The following is a 19,379-nucleotide window of genomic DNA, read 5'->3' as shown; positions in this document are numbered from 1 at the left end:
TATGATACTGAAAAAATTATCCCAGGTTTATTTGACTATAAGAATAAATGTATAAACATTTTATGTAGCTCTCCAATATAAATTTCTTCACTGCATAACATGTTATGCATAATTTTCTGTTTTGCAATGTAAGTTTTTCTCATATAGTGTATTTTGACTTTGAATACAGATGCTACAGCACACCTTTCTGTATCTAGGCATCCTAATTCAGCATTACTCCACAGTGTAATATAATATTGAAAAGCAATTATAGGTTTATTTGGGTAGCAAATAAATGACTAAACATTTTATTTAGTTATTTAATATGGGCTAATATGGGTTTTATTTGGCATCAAGGTGATATCTGAATTGTATATAAAGCTTTTAACAATATCATTTTAATTAAAATGTCAGTCTATCTTTACATTAAAATATATCTTATATTGAATTAGAAATTATATCTTTCAAATTTGTTAGAACAATTATAGTGATGTTATCCAGGTTTTTAGACAATGCGATACATTCATTTCATTGCTTTGCCATCTCAATTATATTTAAATTGATATATTATTATTTGAACAACCTTATGATCTATTAATGTTGTATTTGTTTTAATCTCATTGGATTTTAGCTTAGAGATCCCTTCAAAATGCTTAATATGTGATCTATGCCTCACCTCAGGCTTTGTGCCCACTGAATGGTGCACCGCGACGGTTATCCCACTCCACAAAGGGGAGCCATGATGGACCCTTGGAACTACCACCCCATTAGCCTGACGAGCCTGGTCTGCAAGGCCATGGAACATATCATCATGGAACTCATAAACAAAGACATTGGTAATCTCCAAACTTTGGACCCCCACCCAGTTTGGGTTTGTAAAAGGCAGATCATGTCTCCTAAACCTTATAGACTTATTTGAAGCAGTCACCAAAGCAACAGATGAGGGTAAGGTGGTTCACACAGCCTATCTAGATCTCGCCAAGGCTTTTGACACTATCCCCCACTCTGGAATTATAGATAAACTCACTAAACTAGGTATAAATCCCTATGTCACAAGATGGGTTGCCAACTGGCTCATGGACAGAACCCACACTGTGAAAGTAGCAGACTCCAAATCCGACTTCAGACCAGTGACAAGTGGAGTACCACTGGGTTCAGTCCTGAGTCCTCTACTGTTTGGTATCTACTTCTCTGAAGTACAGGCTAACACAGAAGATAACTGCAAACTAGGAGTCATAATCGAAACTCCTAACGATGTGGACATCCTACAAAAGGGCCTCACTGAGACAGATGCCTGGTGTCAAAGCCATGGCCTGAAGCTCAATGCCAAAAAGTGCATTGTCATCCCCTTTGGTAAAAACTCTGTACCCATGAACTACCACATAGGTGGTAGTCTACTTAACACCGAAAGTGTGATAAGAGACCTTGGGACACAGGTGGACAGTAGTCAATCCTTTGATACTCACATTGCCACAGTGGTCAAGAAATCCTTCTATGTGGCACACCTCATCACAAAAGGTTTCTCATCCAGAAAAAAAAAGGTCATTGTTCCCCTCTACTCATCACTCATTAGACCCATTATAGAGTACAACGCCCCTTTTGGTATGTACCTCACAAGACATCTACAACAACTGGAAAGGCCACAGAAATACCTCACAAAGAGGATTACTGGCCTCAAACAGATGCCCTATGCAGACCATCTCAAAAAACTCCAGCTTTACTCGGTCACATATCGCCTACTCAGAGGCGATCTCTGCCTAACATACAAAACTATGTCAAACCCAGAGCTGTTGGGCATGCTCCACTTAAATAAATCCCAATCCATCCGAGCCACGCACTGTAGGGACCTAAACCTTGTCACCACAATAAACAGAACATGCTGGAGGGATAGATTCCTGTGCCAGAGACTTCCCATACTCTGGAACAGACTACCTATCTATGTCAAACAGAGCTCCTCATTAGCACTCTTCAAGAAAAATCTTGATGATTGGATGGGAAATAGGAAATTCACCCCGGGGATCACTTCTGTGGCTCTGCTTGACAGGGGCACAGGAAAATAATTTCTTGGGTGGCGAAAGCCTGGGTATCTTTTTGGCTAGGCTTATACAGGCCCTAGGGCCAATAGCCTAGTACCTACCTATGAACCTATGAACCTATATAGCCCACAACTGAATTAACATTAGTTAGGGTTAAAAATACATTGTCAGTAAATTTTATCTACATACGGCTGAAGCATATTGTTTGATTCACTGCTTACTGGAAATTAAACACTGAAAATGGGGAGTTTATCACCTCAAAAAAAAAAAAAATCATGAAATTTTTGTTTTTCTGTAATGAATCTTAGATATGAAGTTGTAGGCTATGGAGAAATCAAAGTAATTAAACATTTAGTTTTGCTTCATTCTAACCACACTCCCATTATGACCACCATAACTCTGCATGAAGAACTCTATCCTAAGCAATACAGATCACATCCTGATGACTGTCTGATCTCTGCAAATGAAGACGCGGGGATGCCCATCTTCTACAGTTGTTCTAGGATATAATTGTTTCTGTACAGGCAGTGCTTAATGTTCTTTGAATTTCAGCACACTAAATGGAATAGGTATGTGCTACAGCATGTGTGCCAGAAAAGAAAGGAGCTTAATTTTCATATTAATAAAAGTGTTTACACTTAAGAAGTGCACAAGAATACAAGCATAACATAATAAAAGCAGAAAAGACACAAAGAGTAAACCAAACAACACTCATAATATAGAATAAAACAGCTAATACAGCAAAACAGCAACTGGATAATTTAAGGAAGCAAAACTGACCTAAAGCAATTTCAAAAATAAACTTTGAATAATCATTTGAAATTATCTGAAGGTGCATGAAACTGTAACAGATTTAATACTAACATTTCCTAGCTTTCAAAATAAAAATGCAAGAGTAGTGATGTGATTGTACATTCTATACACTGATTAAAAATACAATATTCACTGGTTCCATTACATGTGTTCATAGACACAAAAATGCAAAAAAAACCCCATCAGTGTGATTTAACCATGAAGAGAAAGGTTGACCAAAGTGTGCAGACTTTGATTCTTGGTTGACTGGTATGTTTAAACAATGGTCACTCTCTAAAAAAGTAAGATGGTCCTTTAATTTAAAAGTTTGCTGTGTGCAGGTACTCTTTTATCTGAACAGTTTGCTATGCTGAAATATTTCAGCAGAGATTATTTTGTCAGAGTATGTTGTCGCCATAGTTGCATATATACTCTACAGTGATCACAATCTGTGTCAGTTCCACTATGCATCACAAATTAATTTTATGTAAGCAGCTACTTTGTAATGTTTAAGTGACACTAAAAGAATAATATGAAGACCAGCCTGATAGACATCCTATAATGTTAAGTTTAATTTTATGAACTATCATGAACTTGCCATTGGCTTCATGATGGCAGCAAATTCAATTTATCAAACCATCAGCTGAAATATATTTTTGTTGTGGTAATTTTTTTATTGATACTACTAACAGTCTTTTTTTCAATTAGACTGCTGATTTGGAAGTTTGTTTTCTGATATATGGTACAATGAAATCTGCTTCACACTCGTGACAGTAATAGACTTTTGGACTGACCTCCAATCAATGTCCTAAACCGGGAAAAATTGCAGTGAGAGACGAAATACTGCCTTCATAGAGTGTGTGTGTGTGTGTGTGTGTGTGTGTGTGTGTGTTCTGATGGTGCATAAACAGGAGGACAAAAAAACTGCCACAAGAGATTTTTTAGCATGGAATGATGTAGGCTGATTTGGAATTATCCAGATAATGTTGACTTTTTAAATGAGTCTGCAGATCTTGCACCAGTTTGTTGCTTACAAATCCAGGAACCCGATCATAAACCAGAATATTTGGCATAGTAATGATGATGGATGTTTTAGGGTGCCTAGTAATTGTAGAAAGCTTGAAAGTACTGAGCTGATATAACCCTCAGGGTCCACTAACAAAACTGCATAATTTGTTTACCAAAAAAATGAAAATCTGATGAAAAGTGCCGAACAACCATCAAGAAATAGAGCAAACTGGAAAATATTAAACTGTTAATACCACTTAACCATAAAACATCCAATATATATAAAACTAGTTTGACTTTACAACATTGCTAAAACACTATTTACACTGGAATTTTGTTTTATAATATTAGCATGATGCACTGAATTTTAATGATTTCATAAAGAAAACAAATCAGGTCAACTCCTATTGTAAAATTGTGCAATGTTGATGTTTCCTATATGAAAGAGATGCTTTATACTATGTCATTTTAAGGTTGATTTTGCAGAATGTCCCTGATTTTGCATCATAATATTCAACTCTGTGTCTCCAATACCGATTTTGATATTTCTGATTAATTACTGAGGATTACAGTCTAGATAAGAGTTTCATACTTCTTATTCAGAAAATCAGTGTTGCTGCAAAACACTGTTCTGTTAGTTTTTAAGTGACTTACAATAGTAGGCCTATTTAAAAATCGTACCCAATTGTATGTGCATTCAGGTGTATTTTTTTGCTGATGGCATTTGTTTGTAAAATACAAGCTGCTAAATCCTAGGTGCATACTTGTAGTGAGGGGGCCGTTTTACAAATCCTTGAGTTTTACATATGATACCTCATTGTGGCTGTATGAAACTCAAGGTTTTATTAGCATACCTCTCAAGTGTACCTCATTATGAGGAACGTACCTCATTTGGGGTCACTCTAAAAATATTCATGTTCCTCGAAGTTCCACATTGAAAGGGTCTGATAGGGTCTTACAAAACTGACATCCATGGTAAATACAAATGAATCATACTAATGCATTAAAATATATATTTTTTATAAGTAAAACCAGCATATTTTAACCATCCTATGACGTTCCTAGTTGAAGTTGTTAGTATGGCATTAGTATGTGTTCCACATTTTGCTCATTTGTTCCACAATATGAGGGCTGGTGTTCCTCATTTTGAGGATGGAAGGCTGAGAGCTATGCTTATTAGATTACCTTGTTGCTCTCAACCTCTCTATTCAAGAATCACAGACAAAGCCAAAAATAAGGAGCAAACGCTGCTACATTACTTTTGTTTTTTTCCCTTCTTGAGCCAAGAACTTGAAAGCTAATTAGTATGAATTTATTCCGTTAAACTTTACAAGACAGCGAATGTTGATGCTTTCCAGATTAATGCCATTAGCGTTATTTGAAACTATTATAATTGATCGTGTTTTCTAATAAACAATGCAGACAACAGGCTTTCCAAACAGGCTATAGTATGCAGGCGTGGTCTTGGTATGGAGGAAGCACAGAAAGAGGTCTTATCTGGCCACTTAGTATGTCAAAGTTCTGTCGGAGAAAGTGCCACGTTAGTGTGAGACTTGTGCAATCGTTAGGCAGACACTGTAAGCTGCTTAACAAAAATGTGCATCCTGTAATGCCACCAACACTTAAACACACATGGATGTATCTATTACTACTTCTACTAGTGTTACTATACTACTACTAGTGATAACAGCAACAACAATAACAAATGATGCACCTACCGCACCCGTCCTTCTCGGGACGACAACATCCTTTTTACGACCATCTCCAAGAAAAGGCTTTAAAGTTTCAGGTTTTGTCGTTCCCGCAGCCTCGTACATACTATTCTATCCCACAGCAAGCGAATTGTGAGTGTAATGTGCGCGTGAATTCTGAATAAAGTGAGAAAGTTGGAAGCTGCCACAGCCCACAGTACTATGTAGTCCGATGGTTTAGAGCAAAAACAACGTGCAAACAGAAATCAGCTGCAGCTGCTACTATTTACTACTACTACTACTGCTACAGTGGGTTTGTTTGCTCCTTCGTCTTTCGTACAAATCACTGGCAGTGTGCCTCGGGCACAGATGGAAGGGTTTTTGCTTAGCAAATGTCTTTTTTTGACAATTCAGCAAATAAACGCTTTGGGAAACAAGATTCCATGAATAGATTGGCTTTTAAGAAACTTGAATTGTTACTTGCTATTCCAGGGAATTATTACTTAACTGCTCTACGTGTGACCCAATAACCCGCCTCCCAAGCCGGATTTAGATCTTTCTTCCCAACAGTCCAGAATTTCACAGAACCTTCATATTTTTGCTTTGTATTTTTGGTGTGTTCCTCGTAAAAGATGTTTTTCTTGCAAACCATTGCTGATTGAAATCTCTAAATAATGGCAGATGTTTTAGTTTTAGACTTCAAAGCTTTCAGAAAATGCATGATAATGTAACAATTCTTATTTTATCATTTTTTCTAAGAGCGATGTTTAAAATCTGTTCCTGATTTGGGGCCTTTCATACATCTGATCTCAATTGTCCTTTTCAGGGATATCCCTTATTTAGATTCCGATTTTAGTGCTGTCCCCCTTAATCCCTCTTAAAACAGATGACTTTTGGAGAAAAAGTGGGGAATTACACAATAAATACTGACAGTAATTAGAATGACATACTTATTTTACTTTAAAATGTATATTAATTCATATTATCTTATTCTGTCAATGTCTCAGTTTAATAATACTAATATTTTTAAATGCGTCCCTGATTATTTTTGTATTTGTCCCTGATTCTTTGAGACTTGTCTTGCTTGGTTGAGAGCTATGGGCCTTTGTTCCCCATTATTTTTTGGCTTTGTCCAGAATTTTTGTACTAAGAAGTTGAGAGGTATGACTTTGGGCACTAAATTAGATATCTGAAGTCTGCAAATAAATGCACAGCTGGTTACTAGATGTGGCTGGGACACTAAATCTAGGTTTGTCTATTAGTAATTCCTGAAAAATATCTATAGCCCTGCCCCAAATGGGGAAGGAAGGCGAGTCTATCTTTTGCTTGTCAAGGACATAGACAATTATAATGAAGCCACCACTTTTTTGCTGGGAAATTGCTTTCAAACTTAAGTCTCCAAAATATGGAACACTACCTCTCATATTGTGGAACAAATGAGTAAAATATGGAACATGTCCTAGCAGCTTACTAATAACAACAGCTAGGAAGTTCACATAATGGTTAAATGTGTTACTTTATACTCTTAATGAAGTGTTCTTGAGAGGTATTATGCACAGGGGAAATGATGCTGCTGAATTTTACTTTAGTTTCATTTTCCTCTCATTTTTCAATTTTTTCTTTGTTTTCTTTACTTTTTTGATGAAACATTAGTTAAAAAGTGGGGCTTAATTAATATGCCAGAATCAGCTTGTCAGCACTAATATAAGTATGGATGATCCTGTAATTGGTCATTGTTTGATTAGTGCTCTAGCCTGGTAAACAAATTTAAATAAGCAAGCAAACAAATAAATAAATAAATGCTGAGCCACTTTAGTTAAGTGCCATTTTATGACACTTCATCAAACCTTCAGATTAAATCTAAAATGCATTATGCCTATATTTCATTGAATATATGAATTACTGGCAAATCCTAAAAGTGGCATGGTAGGGAATGGACTGATTGTAAAAATCTCTGTTTTAAAAGATGTCACCAGCTTTTGGTTATCTGCAACTAATGTTTTTATTGGATTACCTCATAGCTCTTATCCTCTTTTGCTTTCAAAAGAAGTGAATCATTGCAAACATAATTTTTAAGTGTGCAGCATCAATGATTTCCTATGGAAAACAATGACATATTAATATTCCTCAGTTTTCTATAGAGGACCCAACAAGTGTGTCCTGTAATAGTGTTCCTGGTTATTCAGCACTTTCAACTGCTCTGATATGTACACTTGTATTTTACTTTGAATTGCTTAGGGGCAATTGAAGAAAATAGAGCTCTCAACGTTCCACCTTAACACTGCTTCTTAAACCATGGAACAAATAAGCAAAATAGACAACAGAACAGGTGCTAAACATTTGCCAACATCCTCAGATAGAAAACGCACATAGCCTACTACAGGTGCTCTTGTGTTAGTAGCTCATGACACACCTGTTGGGTCAAAAAAAAGCTAATGCTCAAACTCTCACTAACCCAATCTCCTGTTTGGACATATTCCTCCTCACACCTAAATCTATTCAACTGTATAGCCCTACCAGAACCTAGACTCTAACCTAAAACTCCTATCCCCATCCCAACCTGAGTCCTTGCTCCCTTTACCTAAACCTTCACCCTCCTGACCCTAAAAGTCTGATCACTCTGTAAACATAAAACTCCAAGCCCCCACCCTAAACCTAAATTCTGTGATTGCTTCGTAATGCTAAAACTTCCCTTCTGCTCCCTAAAGGTAAAACCCCTTCATGCTCCATAAACTTGAATCTCCTCTCCCATTCATAATCCTAAAACCCACTTTGTGCTCCTTAACTCTAAAACACCCTTCCCACTCCCTAAGTTTAAAATCCCCCTTCTGCTCTGTAAGCCTATAATCCCTCTCCCACCCTCTCTTCACAACTGCTTGCCTGAACTCATATCTGAATGTTAGCACAAGCCTACCCAGTCATAAGGTTTTTGAGTCCATGACACCAAGAAAGTAGATTTCGAGCACTTAGAACTCAAGCACCTGCAGGGCTCCCAAAATCATACCATGGTTAAAAACTATTTCTTCATATTTACAAAAAGTTGTTTTGATGTACTTGTGATGCCCAACACTGGTCCCAGTATGTGATGGGAACCAATATGTGTTGTCTTCACACTAGGCCAGTAATCAAGGAGCCTGAATCCTCACCACTGACACTAGAGATGCACACTTGGAATACAAATGGATACACTCAGTATTGCCAGATGCAGACCTCTCTGCATCAAGTACAATTTCCCTTAAGAGCACACAGGGGACACAGTCAGCCCAGGATCTGGATGTCTCTATATCTGTCTCCCTCCAGGGCCCCCAGTAACACTCCCCACTTGTACAGCTTTAGGTTTAGGTCCTCTGCCAGGTGTCCAAGCCAAGTCCTCCAGCACCTTCTCTGTAAACTCAGTGCTTCATTTCCCTGTCCCAAGTAGCTGACACAAACACACTGTTTAAAGTTTAATTTTCACACACAGACGCACACACACACACACACACGGGGAAAGGTTGGCACAGATTTATTATGCCGCATTCTGCTTAGATTATAATGTAGATTCACTGCCACCAGACCCTCTACAATCAGCTACTCTAAGGCCCTTAAAGGGTGTCCAATTATACTGTGCAATATTAATATTAATACAAATGGTAGTAGTTCACCAAGACAGCTAGGCCTTCTGGAGTGGCCCACACAGTATCACCAAATAAATATAAGTACTCTCAAAGGTTAGATGCTGTGTACAAGAACCAGCCATGATAAAAGTTTTGAATATAATTAATAATAAATAATGACACACACAGACACACACACACACACCGGGAAAAGGCTGGCATGGATTTATTATGCCCCCTTCTGCCTAGATTATAATGTAGATTCACTGCCACCAGACCCTCTACAATCAGCTACTCTAAGGCCCTTAAAGGGTGTCCAATTATACCGTGCAATATTAATATTAATACAAATGGTAGTAGTTCACCAAGACAGCTAGGCCTTCTGGAGTGGCCCACACAGTATCACCAAATAAATATAAGTACTCTCAAAGGTTAGATGCTGTGTAAAAGAACCAGCCACGATAAAAGTTTTGAATATAATTAATAATAAATAATGAAAGTACATGAAAATACTGTACATATATTTACAGTAAACCACAGAGTTCAAATCACAGAAAATATTGAAAATTGAAGGACAGACTCAGACAAATAAAGAAAAACAATATCTAAACTAAGCTTCATCATTAACAAATGTAAAATAAAATAAATAAATAAATATATTCCTGACTGAATTTGAGAGAATTTTACTGTTCCATAGTAACTTACTTGGGCAAGGCAAGATGAAATATGTGAGCAGTCTTTCTAGTCAGGCCCCAAATAGAATACTCTATATTTTGAGATTACTCCCTGTAAAATATAATATCCAATATGACTTGCAGAATGACCTCATCTGGTCACCTGATTCTAGGTTCTCACAGTATCTCCTTTTGAAGTTTGAGACTGGCCTTTAGCAGACTGCTACAATACATATTTAGAACTTTTATGACAATACCTAAGGAGCTAGAAACATTTACAACACTTACCCCCTTCCTAACAAAAGCTAACAGATAATGGCTGCTCCCAGACCTACTGGCTTCATAGCACTATGGGGTACCATTTAATGATTTAACAGCTCATTTACATTTCCCTTACTCTTCTTAAAATAAGTCAGCTGGTTAACCATTGCTGTGCCAGTGTCCTGTACTGAAACATATACATTTAATTCACTTATCATAATACATGAACATTTATCTTCATTTTATCAGGGTGAACTGTTGATACATTTTAACACAATTAACACAAATAGAGTTCACAAATATATTTTCAGCACAAGCATTTGTACAGATCAGGTTGATTTACAAATGGCATACAATTATTTATAAAATTCCTGTTATTCCCACCTTTTGATGGTAAACTGTGTCAATGAAGGGAGAATAATTGTTATTAAATTGTTATTAAATGAAATTCTGTCCATTACACTAAGTAAGTTGTAGATGAACTCTTTGTGAAATGAATAAATTGACATAATGGCAGCAAACATATTAAATGGTGGTTTAAAAACTCTGTGCATGCAGAGTAACCTAATACAGATCAGATGACGAGCAGGGTAGGGTCTACTTTAACCACAAGGGCTTCCCCTCCATCAACTGCCAGGTCATGTGTGATACCCAAGGCATAATACTGAATGTGTGTGCTGGCTGCCCTGGAAGCTACCATGAGTCCCATATCTGACATCTGACACAGCTGTACCAGACATTTGCCAATGGGGACATCCCTCTATGCTGTATTTAGAGCACAACCAAAAGCTGTTTACTGAATTTCCTGTTTGCACTTAATTTTAAAATCGTTTTTTCTCAAAACTTGCAGCTTCCCTGCCCCCCGTGGGAGTGGTTACTGACTTGAAACTGTAGTTTTATTGACCAGTAGGGGTAATTTCCAAAACTCCTTCATCTTCCTCTCTTAAAACCTAGTTGCCTCATGGGTTTGGCATCTTTTCAGGCTTGTTGGCTGTTGGTGAAGCACTCACCAAGAGGAGAAAACGCTGAGAGAAGAAGGGAGCCACTTTTGAGATTTTAAGTATTTTTTCTCTGTTTATTTGCTAAGTTTTTCTGCATAGTTGCCTAGTTTGAGCATTTTCTGGCTTGTTAAACTTGATTTTTGCATTAGTAGCTGTATTTAGAGCACAACCAAAAGCTGTTTACTGAATTTCCTGTTTGCACTTAATTTTAAAATCGTTTTTCTCAAAACTTGCATATTTTCTGTCTTTGACCTAGCACTCTTGTGTGGGGTCATTTACTGCACTGTTATAACTTGATATTACTTGTGAACCTCTGCTATCTCTGAAAAAAAAACAAAAACAAAAAAGTCTTGCCTTTTTCCCACTTTTCTGAGATTTAAAAAAGTTCAGTTACAGGCTTGCTGTTCTTGAACTGTTTGTAAGTTTCTGTGAGGCCATTTTTGCTTGGGCTAAAGGAAAGTCTCTCTGTTGATCAGTGGCAGTGAAAAACATTGAGCAGCTTCCCTGCCCCCCGTGGGAGTGGTTACTGACTTGAAACTGTAGTTTTATTGACCAGTAGGGGTCATTTCCAAAACTCCTTCATCTTCCTCTCTTAAAACCTAGTTGCCTCATGGGTTTGGGGTCTTTTCAGGCTTGTTGGCTGTTGGTGAAGCACCCACCAAGAGGAGAAAACGCTGAGAGAAGAAGGGAGCCACTTTTGAGATTTTAAGTATTTTTCTCTGTTTATTTGCTAAGTTTTTCTGCATAGTTGCCTAGTTTGAGCATTTTCTGGCTTGTTAAACTTGATTTCTGCATTAGTAGCTGTATTTAGAGCACAACCAAAAGCTGTTTACTGAATTTCCTGTTTGCACTTAATTTTAAAATTGTTTTTTTCTCAAAACTTGCATATTTTCTGTCTTTGACCTAGCACTCTTGTGTGGGGTCATTTACTGCACTGTTATAACTTGATTTTACTTGTGAACCTCTGCTATCTCTGAAAAAAAATCTTGCTTTTTTCCCACTTTTCTGAGATTTAAAAAAGTTCAGTTACAGGCTTGCTGTTCCTGAACTGTTTGTAAATTTCTGTGAGGCCATTTTTGCTTGGGCTAAAGGAAAGTCTCTCTGTTGATCAGTGGCAGTGAAAAACATTGAGCAGCTCCCCTGCCCCCCGTGGGAGTGGTTACTGACTTGAAACTGTAGTTTTATTGACCAGTAGGGGTCATTTCCAAAACTCCTTCATCTTCCTCTCTTAAAACCTAGTTGCCTCGTGGGTTTGGCGTCTTTTCAGGCTTGTTGGCTGTTGGTGAAGCACCCACCAAGAGGAGAAAACGCTGAGAGAAGAAGGGAGCCACTTTTGAGATTTTAAGTATTTTTTCTCTGTTTATTTGCTAAGTTTTTCTGCATAGTTGCCTAGTTTGAGCATTTTCTGGCTTGTTAAACTTGATTTCTGCATTAGTAGCTGTATTTAGAGCACAACCAAAAGCTGTTTACTGAATTTCCTGTTTGCACTTAATTTTAAAATCGTTTTTTCTCAAAACTTGCATATTTTCTGTCTTTGACCTAGCACTCTTGTGTGGGGTCATTTACTGCACTGTTATAACTTGATTTTACTTGTGAACCTCTGCTATCTCTGAAAAAAAAATCTTGCTTTTTTCCCACTTTTCTGAGATTTAAAAAAGTTCAGTTACAGGCTTGCTGTTCCTGAACTGTTTGTAAGTTTCTGTGAGGCCATTTTTGCTTGGGCTAAAGGAAAGTCTCTCTGTTGATCAGTGGCAGTGAAAAACATTGAGCAGCTCCCCTGCCCCCCGTGGGAGTGGTTACTGACTTGAAACTGTAGTTTTATTGACCAGTAGGGGTCATTTCCAAAACTCCTTCATCTTCCTCTCTTAAAACCTAGTTGCCTCATGGGTTTGGCATCTTTTCAGGCTTGTTGGTTGTTGGTGAAGCACCCACCAAGAGGAGAAAACGCTGAGAGAAGAAGGGAGCCACTTTTAAGATTTTAAGTATTTTTTCTCTGTTTATTTGCTAAGTTTTTCTGCATAGTTGCCTAGTTTGAGCATTTTCTGGCTTGTTAAACTTAATTTCTGCATTAGTAGCTGTATTTAGAGCACAACCAAAAGCTGTTTACTGAATTTCCTGTTTGCACTTAATTTTAGAATCGTTTTTTTCTCAAAACTTGCATATTTTCTGTCTTTGACCTAGCTCTCTTGTGTGGGGTCATTTACTGCACTGTTATAACTTGATATTACTTGTGAACCTCTGCTATCTCTGAAAAAACAAAACAAAAAAAAATCTTGCTTTTTTCCCACTTTTCTGAGATTTAAAAAAGTTCAGTTACAGGCTTGCTGTTCTTGAACTGTTTGTAAGTTTCTGTGAGGCCATTTTTGCTTGGGCTAAAGGAAAGTCTCTCTGTTGATCAGTGGCAGTGAAAAACATTGAGCAGCTTCCCTGCCCCCTGTGCGAGTGGTTACTGACTTGAAACTGTAGTTTTATTGACCAGTAGGGGTCATTTCCAAAACTCCTTCATCTTCCTCTCTTAAAACCTAGTTGCTTCGTGGGTTTGGCATCTTTTCAGGCTTGTTGGCTGTTGGTGAAGCACCCACCAAGAGGAGAAAATGCTGAGAGAAGAAGGGAGCCACTTTTGAGATTTTAAGTATTTTTTCTCTGTTTATTTGCTAAGTTGTTCTGCATAGTTGCCTAGTTTGAGCATTTTCTGGCTTGTTAAACTTGATTTCTGCATTAGTAGCTGTATTTAGAGCACAACCAAAAGCTGTTTACTGAATTTCCTGTTTGCACTTAATTTTAAAATCGTTTATTCTCAAAACTTGCATATTTTCTGTCTTTGACCTAGCACTCTTGTGTGGGGTCATTTACTGCACTGTTATAACTTGATATTACTTGTGAACCTCTGCTATCTCTGAAAAAACAAAAACAAAACAAAAAAATAATCTTGCTTTTTTCCCACTTTTCTGAGATTTAAAAAAAATGTTCAGTTACAGGCTTGCTGTTCTTGAACTGTTTGTAAGTTACTGTGAGGCCATTTTTGCTTGGGCTAAAGGAAAGTCTCTCTGTTGATCAGTGGCAGTGAAAAACATTGAGCAGCTTCCCTGCCCCCCATGGGAGTGGTTACTGACTTGAAACTGTAGTTTTATTGACCAGTAGGGGTCATTTCCAAAACTCCTTCATCTTCCTCTCTTAAAACCTAGTTGCTTCGTGGGTTTGGCATCTTTTCAGGCTTGTTGGCTGTTGGTGAAGCACCCACCAAGAGGAGAAAACGCTGAGAGAAGAAGGGAGCCACTTTTGAGATTTTAAGTATTTTTTCTCTGTTTATTTGCTAAGTTGTTCTGCATAGTTGCCTTGTTTGAGCATTTTCTGGCTTGTTAAACTTGATTTCTGCATTAGTAGCTGTATTTAGAGCACAACCAAAAGCTGTTTACTGAATTTCCTGTTTGCACTTAATTTTAAAATCGTTTTTTCTCAAAACTTGCATATTTTCTGTCTTTGACCTAGCACTCTTGTGTGGGGTCATTTACTGCACTGTTATAACTTGATATTACTTGTGAACCTCTGCTATCTCTGAAAAAACAAAAACAAAACAAAAAAATAATCTTGCTTTTTTCCCACTTTTCTGAGATTTAAAAAAAATGTTCAGTTACAGGCTTGCTGTTCTTGAACTGTTTGTAAGTTTCTGTGAGGCCATTTTTGCTTGGGCTAAAGGAAAGTCTCTCTGTTGATCAGTGGCAGTGAAAAACATTGAGCAGCTTCCCTGCCCCCCCCGTGGGAGTGGTTACTGACTTGAAACTGTAGTTTTATTGGCCGTATTAGGTCAATTCCTGGCTCTTTTCAGCCCCTGCTATCAAGCACGCTTTAGCGTGATTTAGCGCGGAGTTGCCACTAGAGCAGCATCGGGCAGCGCCGGTTTAACAAGGTTAAACTTTTTCTGGTCCCATAAAGTCTGTTCTTCATTTTTTCCCTTAGAACTGCTCTACTAGTAATCTAAACAGTATATCCCTTAACTAAAAAGCGCAGCACTTGTTCCTAAAAAGCTTTTTTTGTTTTTTCTCCAAAAATAAAAAAAAAAAAAAGCTCAGCACTTGTCTTAAAAGCATCTTCTTTTCAGGCTTAGCACTTCTGTATTATACAAAGTCCCTCACTAGCGAACCCCCCCCCCCAGGAGTACCCACTTCCTTACTAAGTCCTCTCTTATTCAGTTACACCCCTCACTTCTAAATTTCTCTAGCATGTCGAAGGGCCAGATGCTGGCATCCTCTCCTGTCCAGTTGGTGAATCTGGGAATATTGAGGCAATGTTACAATTGCCTCATGTACACAGACAACCATCTCCTCCTCCCACATAACACAAATACTTGCGAGAGATGCAGCTATTTAGCCAAACTGGAGGCTGAGCTCTCTCAACTCAGGACTGGCAAGACCAGACAGGAGGAGAAGGCAACTACACACACCACAAAACCAGTCTCACATAAAGCTATCACAACAATGAATCAAACACATAAGCACACAAAGACATACTCGGAGGCTCTGAGCAAAAATTTACCTAAACAGCAGAGGCCTCCAAAGCAGACACCCAAGCAACCACCACCGCATGACACACCACAGGCAACACATAAACCACAAAATCAGTGTGCAAAGCAGTCACAGCCCTTAAGGCCAAATACAACACCAAACATACTTGTCATAGGTGACTCCATAGTCAGACACACTGACGTCCCACTCACCAGGCTGAACAAGGAGAGGGTCACAGTAAGCTGCCTATCGGGCGCTAGAATCCGCCACATAACACAAGCACTCGGGTCACTCCACAGCAAGTACAAATATGACACAGTCATTGTCCATGCTGGTGTGAACGACCTGAGACATACCTCCCTGGACTACATGAAAAGAGACATAGAGGAGCTCTCTGATTATGTAGCCCAGGCAGGTATGACCCTGACCCTGAGCAGCATCCTTCCTTCACCAAGAATGATGCCACAACATAGAGACAAGATGATCAGCTTTAACAATTGGCTTAATTTTTGGTGTCATTCAAAGGGGATCCAGTGTCTGTCTGCCTGGGATGACATGCTTGACAAGCCACGCTGCCAAGGGACGGCTTGCACCTGTCACCCTGGGATTCCAGATATTGGCTAAGGCTCTTGCCACCCCCATAGTGCCTTTTTTAGGCAAGGCTCCAATTCTAAACCTACCACCCTAGAAAACAAAAATGGGAAGAAACTAAGGGTAATGCTGCTCAATGCCAGAAGTCTAAATCTCAAAATGCACGCACTCGAGGCCCTTCTCAGTATGGAGAATATCGATGTCTGTGCTGTGACTGAAACCTGGTTCAAGGCTCCTGAGAGCACCCCGGCACTATCAGGTTTTACCTCATATCATGTGTTCCGGCCCCAAAACCCGGACCACACCACAAAAGGAGGGGGTGTATCCATATTCATCAAGGATACCCACACCTCCAGGTTGGTGGCAATGCACAAAGCATCGGAAACTATCAAGGTGCAATTAACCATAGGCAAAACTGCTCTACAATTTGTAGCATGCTACAGGCCACCCTCTCAAACTCAGGAACCCCACACAGCCTTCCTGAAGACACTGGAGGGTATAAATGTATCTCCAAACACCATTATATTGGGTGACTTCAACTACCCGAATATAGACTGGGAACATTACTCAAGCCCAAACTTTCTAGCCCAAAGGTTCCTGGAGTTCATAAATTCAAATGCTATGGAACAACTAGTCATCGTTCCCACAAGAGGAGAAAATATACTAGATCTCATCATCACAAACATGGGGACAAAATGCTCCACACCGGAAGTATATCCCTCATTGGTGAGATCAGATCATAAACTAATCTCACTGGATATCCACATCCCGCCCCACCCCAAACAAAAAGACCACAGTGAAGAACTTCTCTAAAGCAAACTTCACACTACTCAAGACTGGTGTGGTATCCTTCAAGGCCCCCGAGCCAGTGGAAACCACAACCCAAGCTGCGGAAGCCCTTACAAATGCCTTCTACGAACACCTCCAGGACTGCATGGATCAGGCAATCCCTAATAAAACCAAGACTCTTTCCACCAAGGGCAAACGTCCAGTCTGGTGGACCCCAGCCATAAACAAACTTTACAATAAGAGGAGAAAGCTGTTACATGATAGAGCAAAATCCATAAAAGAGAAGACACCTTTGATCATTATTAGTAAAAAAATACGAGCACTCATAAAATCATCCAAGGCCAACTTTGAGAGAAAAATTGCCATAGATTCAAAAGACAATCATAAGGCCTTCTTCAGCTATGTTAGAAACCTGGGTGGAAACTCCCAGATATGCTCAGGATTTGTCCAAAATGATACAAAAATCACTGAACCCACAGACATTGCCAACATACTGGCAGACAGGTTCAGTGCAAACTTCACCCCCCCCCCCCAAAAGGAGAGATAACTATCCCAGCGGAGTGCTGCCTCCCAGACATCTCCAATGCACAGGTGAAAGCTGCTCTCTCTAAAGCTAAAAACACAGCATCAATGGGACCGGATGGTGTCCCCGGCTGTGTGCTACATGAACTCAATGAGGAACTAAACCCGCACATAAGGCAGCTGTTTAATCTTAGCCTTACCACAGGATACGTGCCCAAGGAGTGGCGTACGGCAACTGTGGTCCCACTCCACAAAGGCGGTGCCTCTACGGACCCTGGTAATTGCCGCCCCATAAGCTTAACAAGCCTTGTCTGCAAAGCTATGGAGAGGATCATAATGGAACTCATAAACAAAGACATAGGGGACTTGCAGACATTGGACCCGACCCAGTTTGGCTTTGTCAAGGGCAGATCATGCCTTTTGAACTTGGTCGACTTCTTCGAAACAGTCACCAAGGCCATTGATGAGGGAAAGGCAGTCCATACAGCCTACCTTGACCTTGCAAAAGCCTTCGACACAATACCCCACTCGGGTATTATAGAGAAACTTACCAGCTTAAATGTAAACCCATATGTCACAAGATGGGTTGCAAACTGGCTAAAGGACAGAACCCACAGGGTTAGAGTAGCTGGCGCCATGTCAGACTCCAAGCCGGTCACAAGTGGTGTCCCACAGGGCTCAGTCCTTGGCCCCTGTTGTTCAGCATCTACTTCTCAGAAGTACAGGCAAACATAGGAGGACTATGGCTGACAAAGTTTGCAGATGACTGCAAACTGGGAGCCATAGTGGAAAGTACATCGGACACAGATATCCTTCAGAGGGTCTCACGGAAACTGATAGCTGGTGCCAGAGCCATGGCCTGAAGTTAAATGCCAAAAGATGTATAGTCATACCCTTGGGAAAAACAAGGTAACCCCAAGCTACCATATAGGTGGCAATCCACTAAGCACAGAAGAGGTTATCAGGGACCTGGGGACCCAGGTTGACAGTGGCCTTTCTTTTGACACTCACATTGCTAAAGTGGTTAGAAAAACCTTCTACATTGCCCACCTGATCATGAAGGGATTCACATCCAGATCAAGTGAGGTCATTGTTCCCCTGTACTCTTCACTTATCAGACCAATGATCGAGTACAATGCCCCATTCAGGATGTATCTCACCTGACACCTGCAGCAATTGGAGAGACCCCAAAAGTTCCTCACCAAAAGGATAAAGGGACTCCAAAATCTGTCATATGCTGCCAGACTGAAGAAACTCCAGCTCTATTCAGTCGCATACCATCTTCTCAGAGGTGACCTGTGCCTGACATACAAGGCCATGTCCAACCCGGAATTAATGGACATGCTCCACCTCAAAAAATCCAAATCTACCAGATCCACTAGAGCAAGTGACTTAAACCTTAGCACGGATATAAATAGGACATGCTGGAGGGATAGATTTGTCACCCAGAGACTCCCTATGTTGTGGAATAAAATCCCAGTCCATGTGAGACAGAGCACCTCACTGGCTCTGTTCAAGAGAAATCTTGACTGGTGGATGGGAGATCGTAGGTTTACCCCGGGAATCATCTCTGTGTCACTGCTGGACAGAGGCACAACAAACTAATGGGCACAGTATTTTTTAACATAAGGGGTGGCGTAAGCCACAAAACTCTGGGCTAGGCTTATAAATGCCTTAGGGCAGATAGCCTAGTATAAACCTATGAACCTATGAACCTCATGGTCACCTAGTGAGGGATGCTGGCTATGCACTGGAGCCATGGCTGATGACACCCATCAGAAACGCACACACACCTGAACAGGAACACCATAATGAGGCACACACACAAACACGAAATGTAATCGAGCGTGTGTTTGGGCTGCTCAAGTCACGGTTCCGGTGCCTGGACACATCTGGTGGAGCCTTGCAGTACTCACCAACTACATGTACACAAATTG

The 19,379-nt window shown here is 39.7% G+C and overlaps 1 protein-coding gene across 1 annotated transcript in view; it reads right to left on the bottom strand.

Moving 5' to 3' along the window:
* The window catches only part of LOC122804857 (solute carrier family 15 member 2-like), a 1,359,362-nt gene extending 1,352,930 nt beyond the window's left edge, over positions 1-6,432 (bottom strand). The window contains exon 1 of the mRNA XM_044075020.1: positions 5,534-6,432. Within this exon, the coding sequence (XP_043930955.1) occupies positions 5,534-5,632 (99 nt within the window). The 5' untranslated portion in view covers positions 5,633-6,432. The remainder of the gene's footprint in view (positions 1-5,533) is intronic.
* Between the last annotated feature and the right edge of the window lie 12,947 nt (positions 6,433-19,379).

The sequence above is a fragment of the Protopterus annectens genome, chromosome 6.part0, assembly GCF_019279795.1.
Source record: "Protopterus annectens isolate FY-2018-M chromosome 6.part0, PAN1.0, whole genome shotgun sequence".
In the NCBI taxonomy this organism is placed as follows: domain Eukaryota; kingdom Metazoa; phylum Chordata; order Ceratodontiformes; family Protopteridae; genus Protopterus; species Protopterus annectens.
This window is presented reverse-complemented; position numbering and strand designations above follow the sequence as displayed.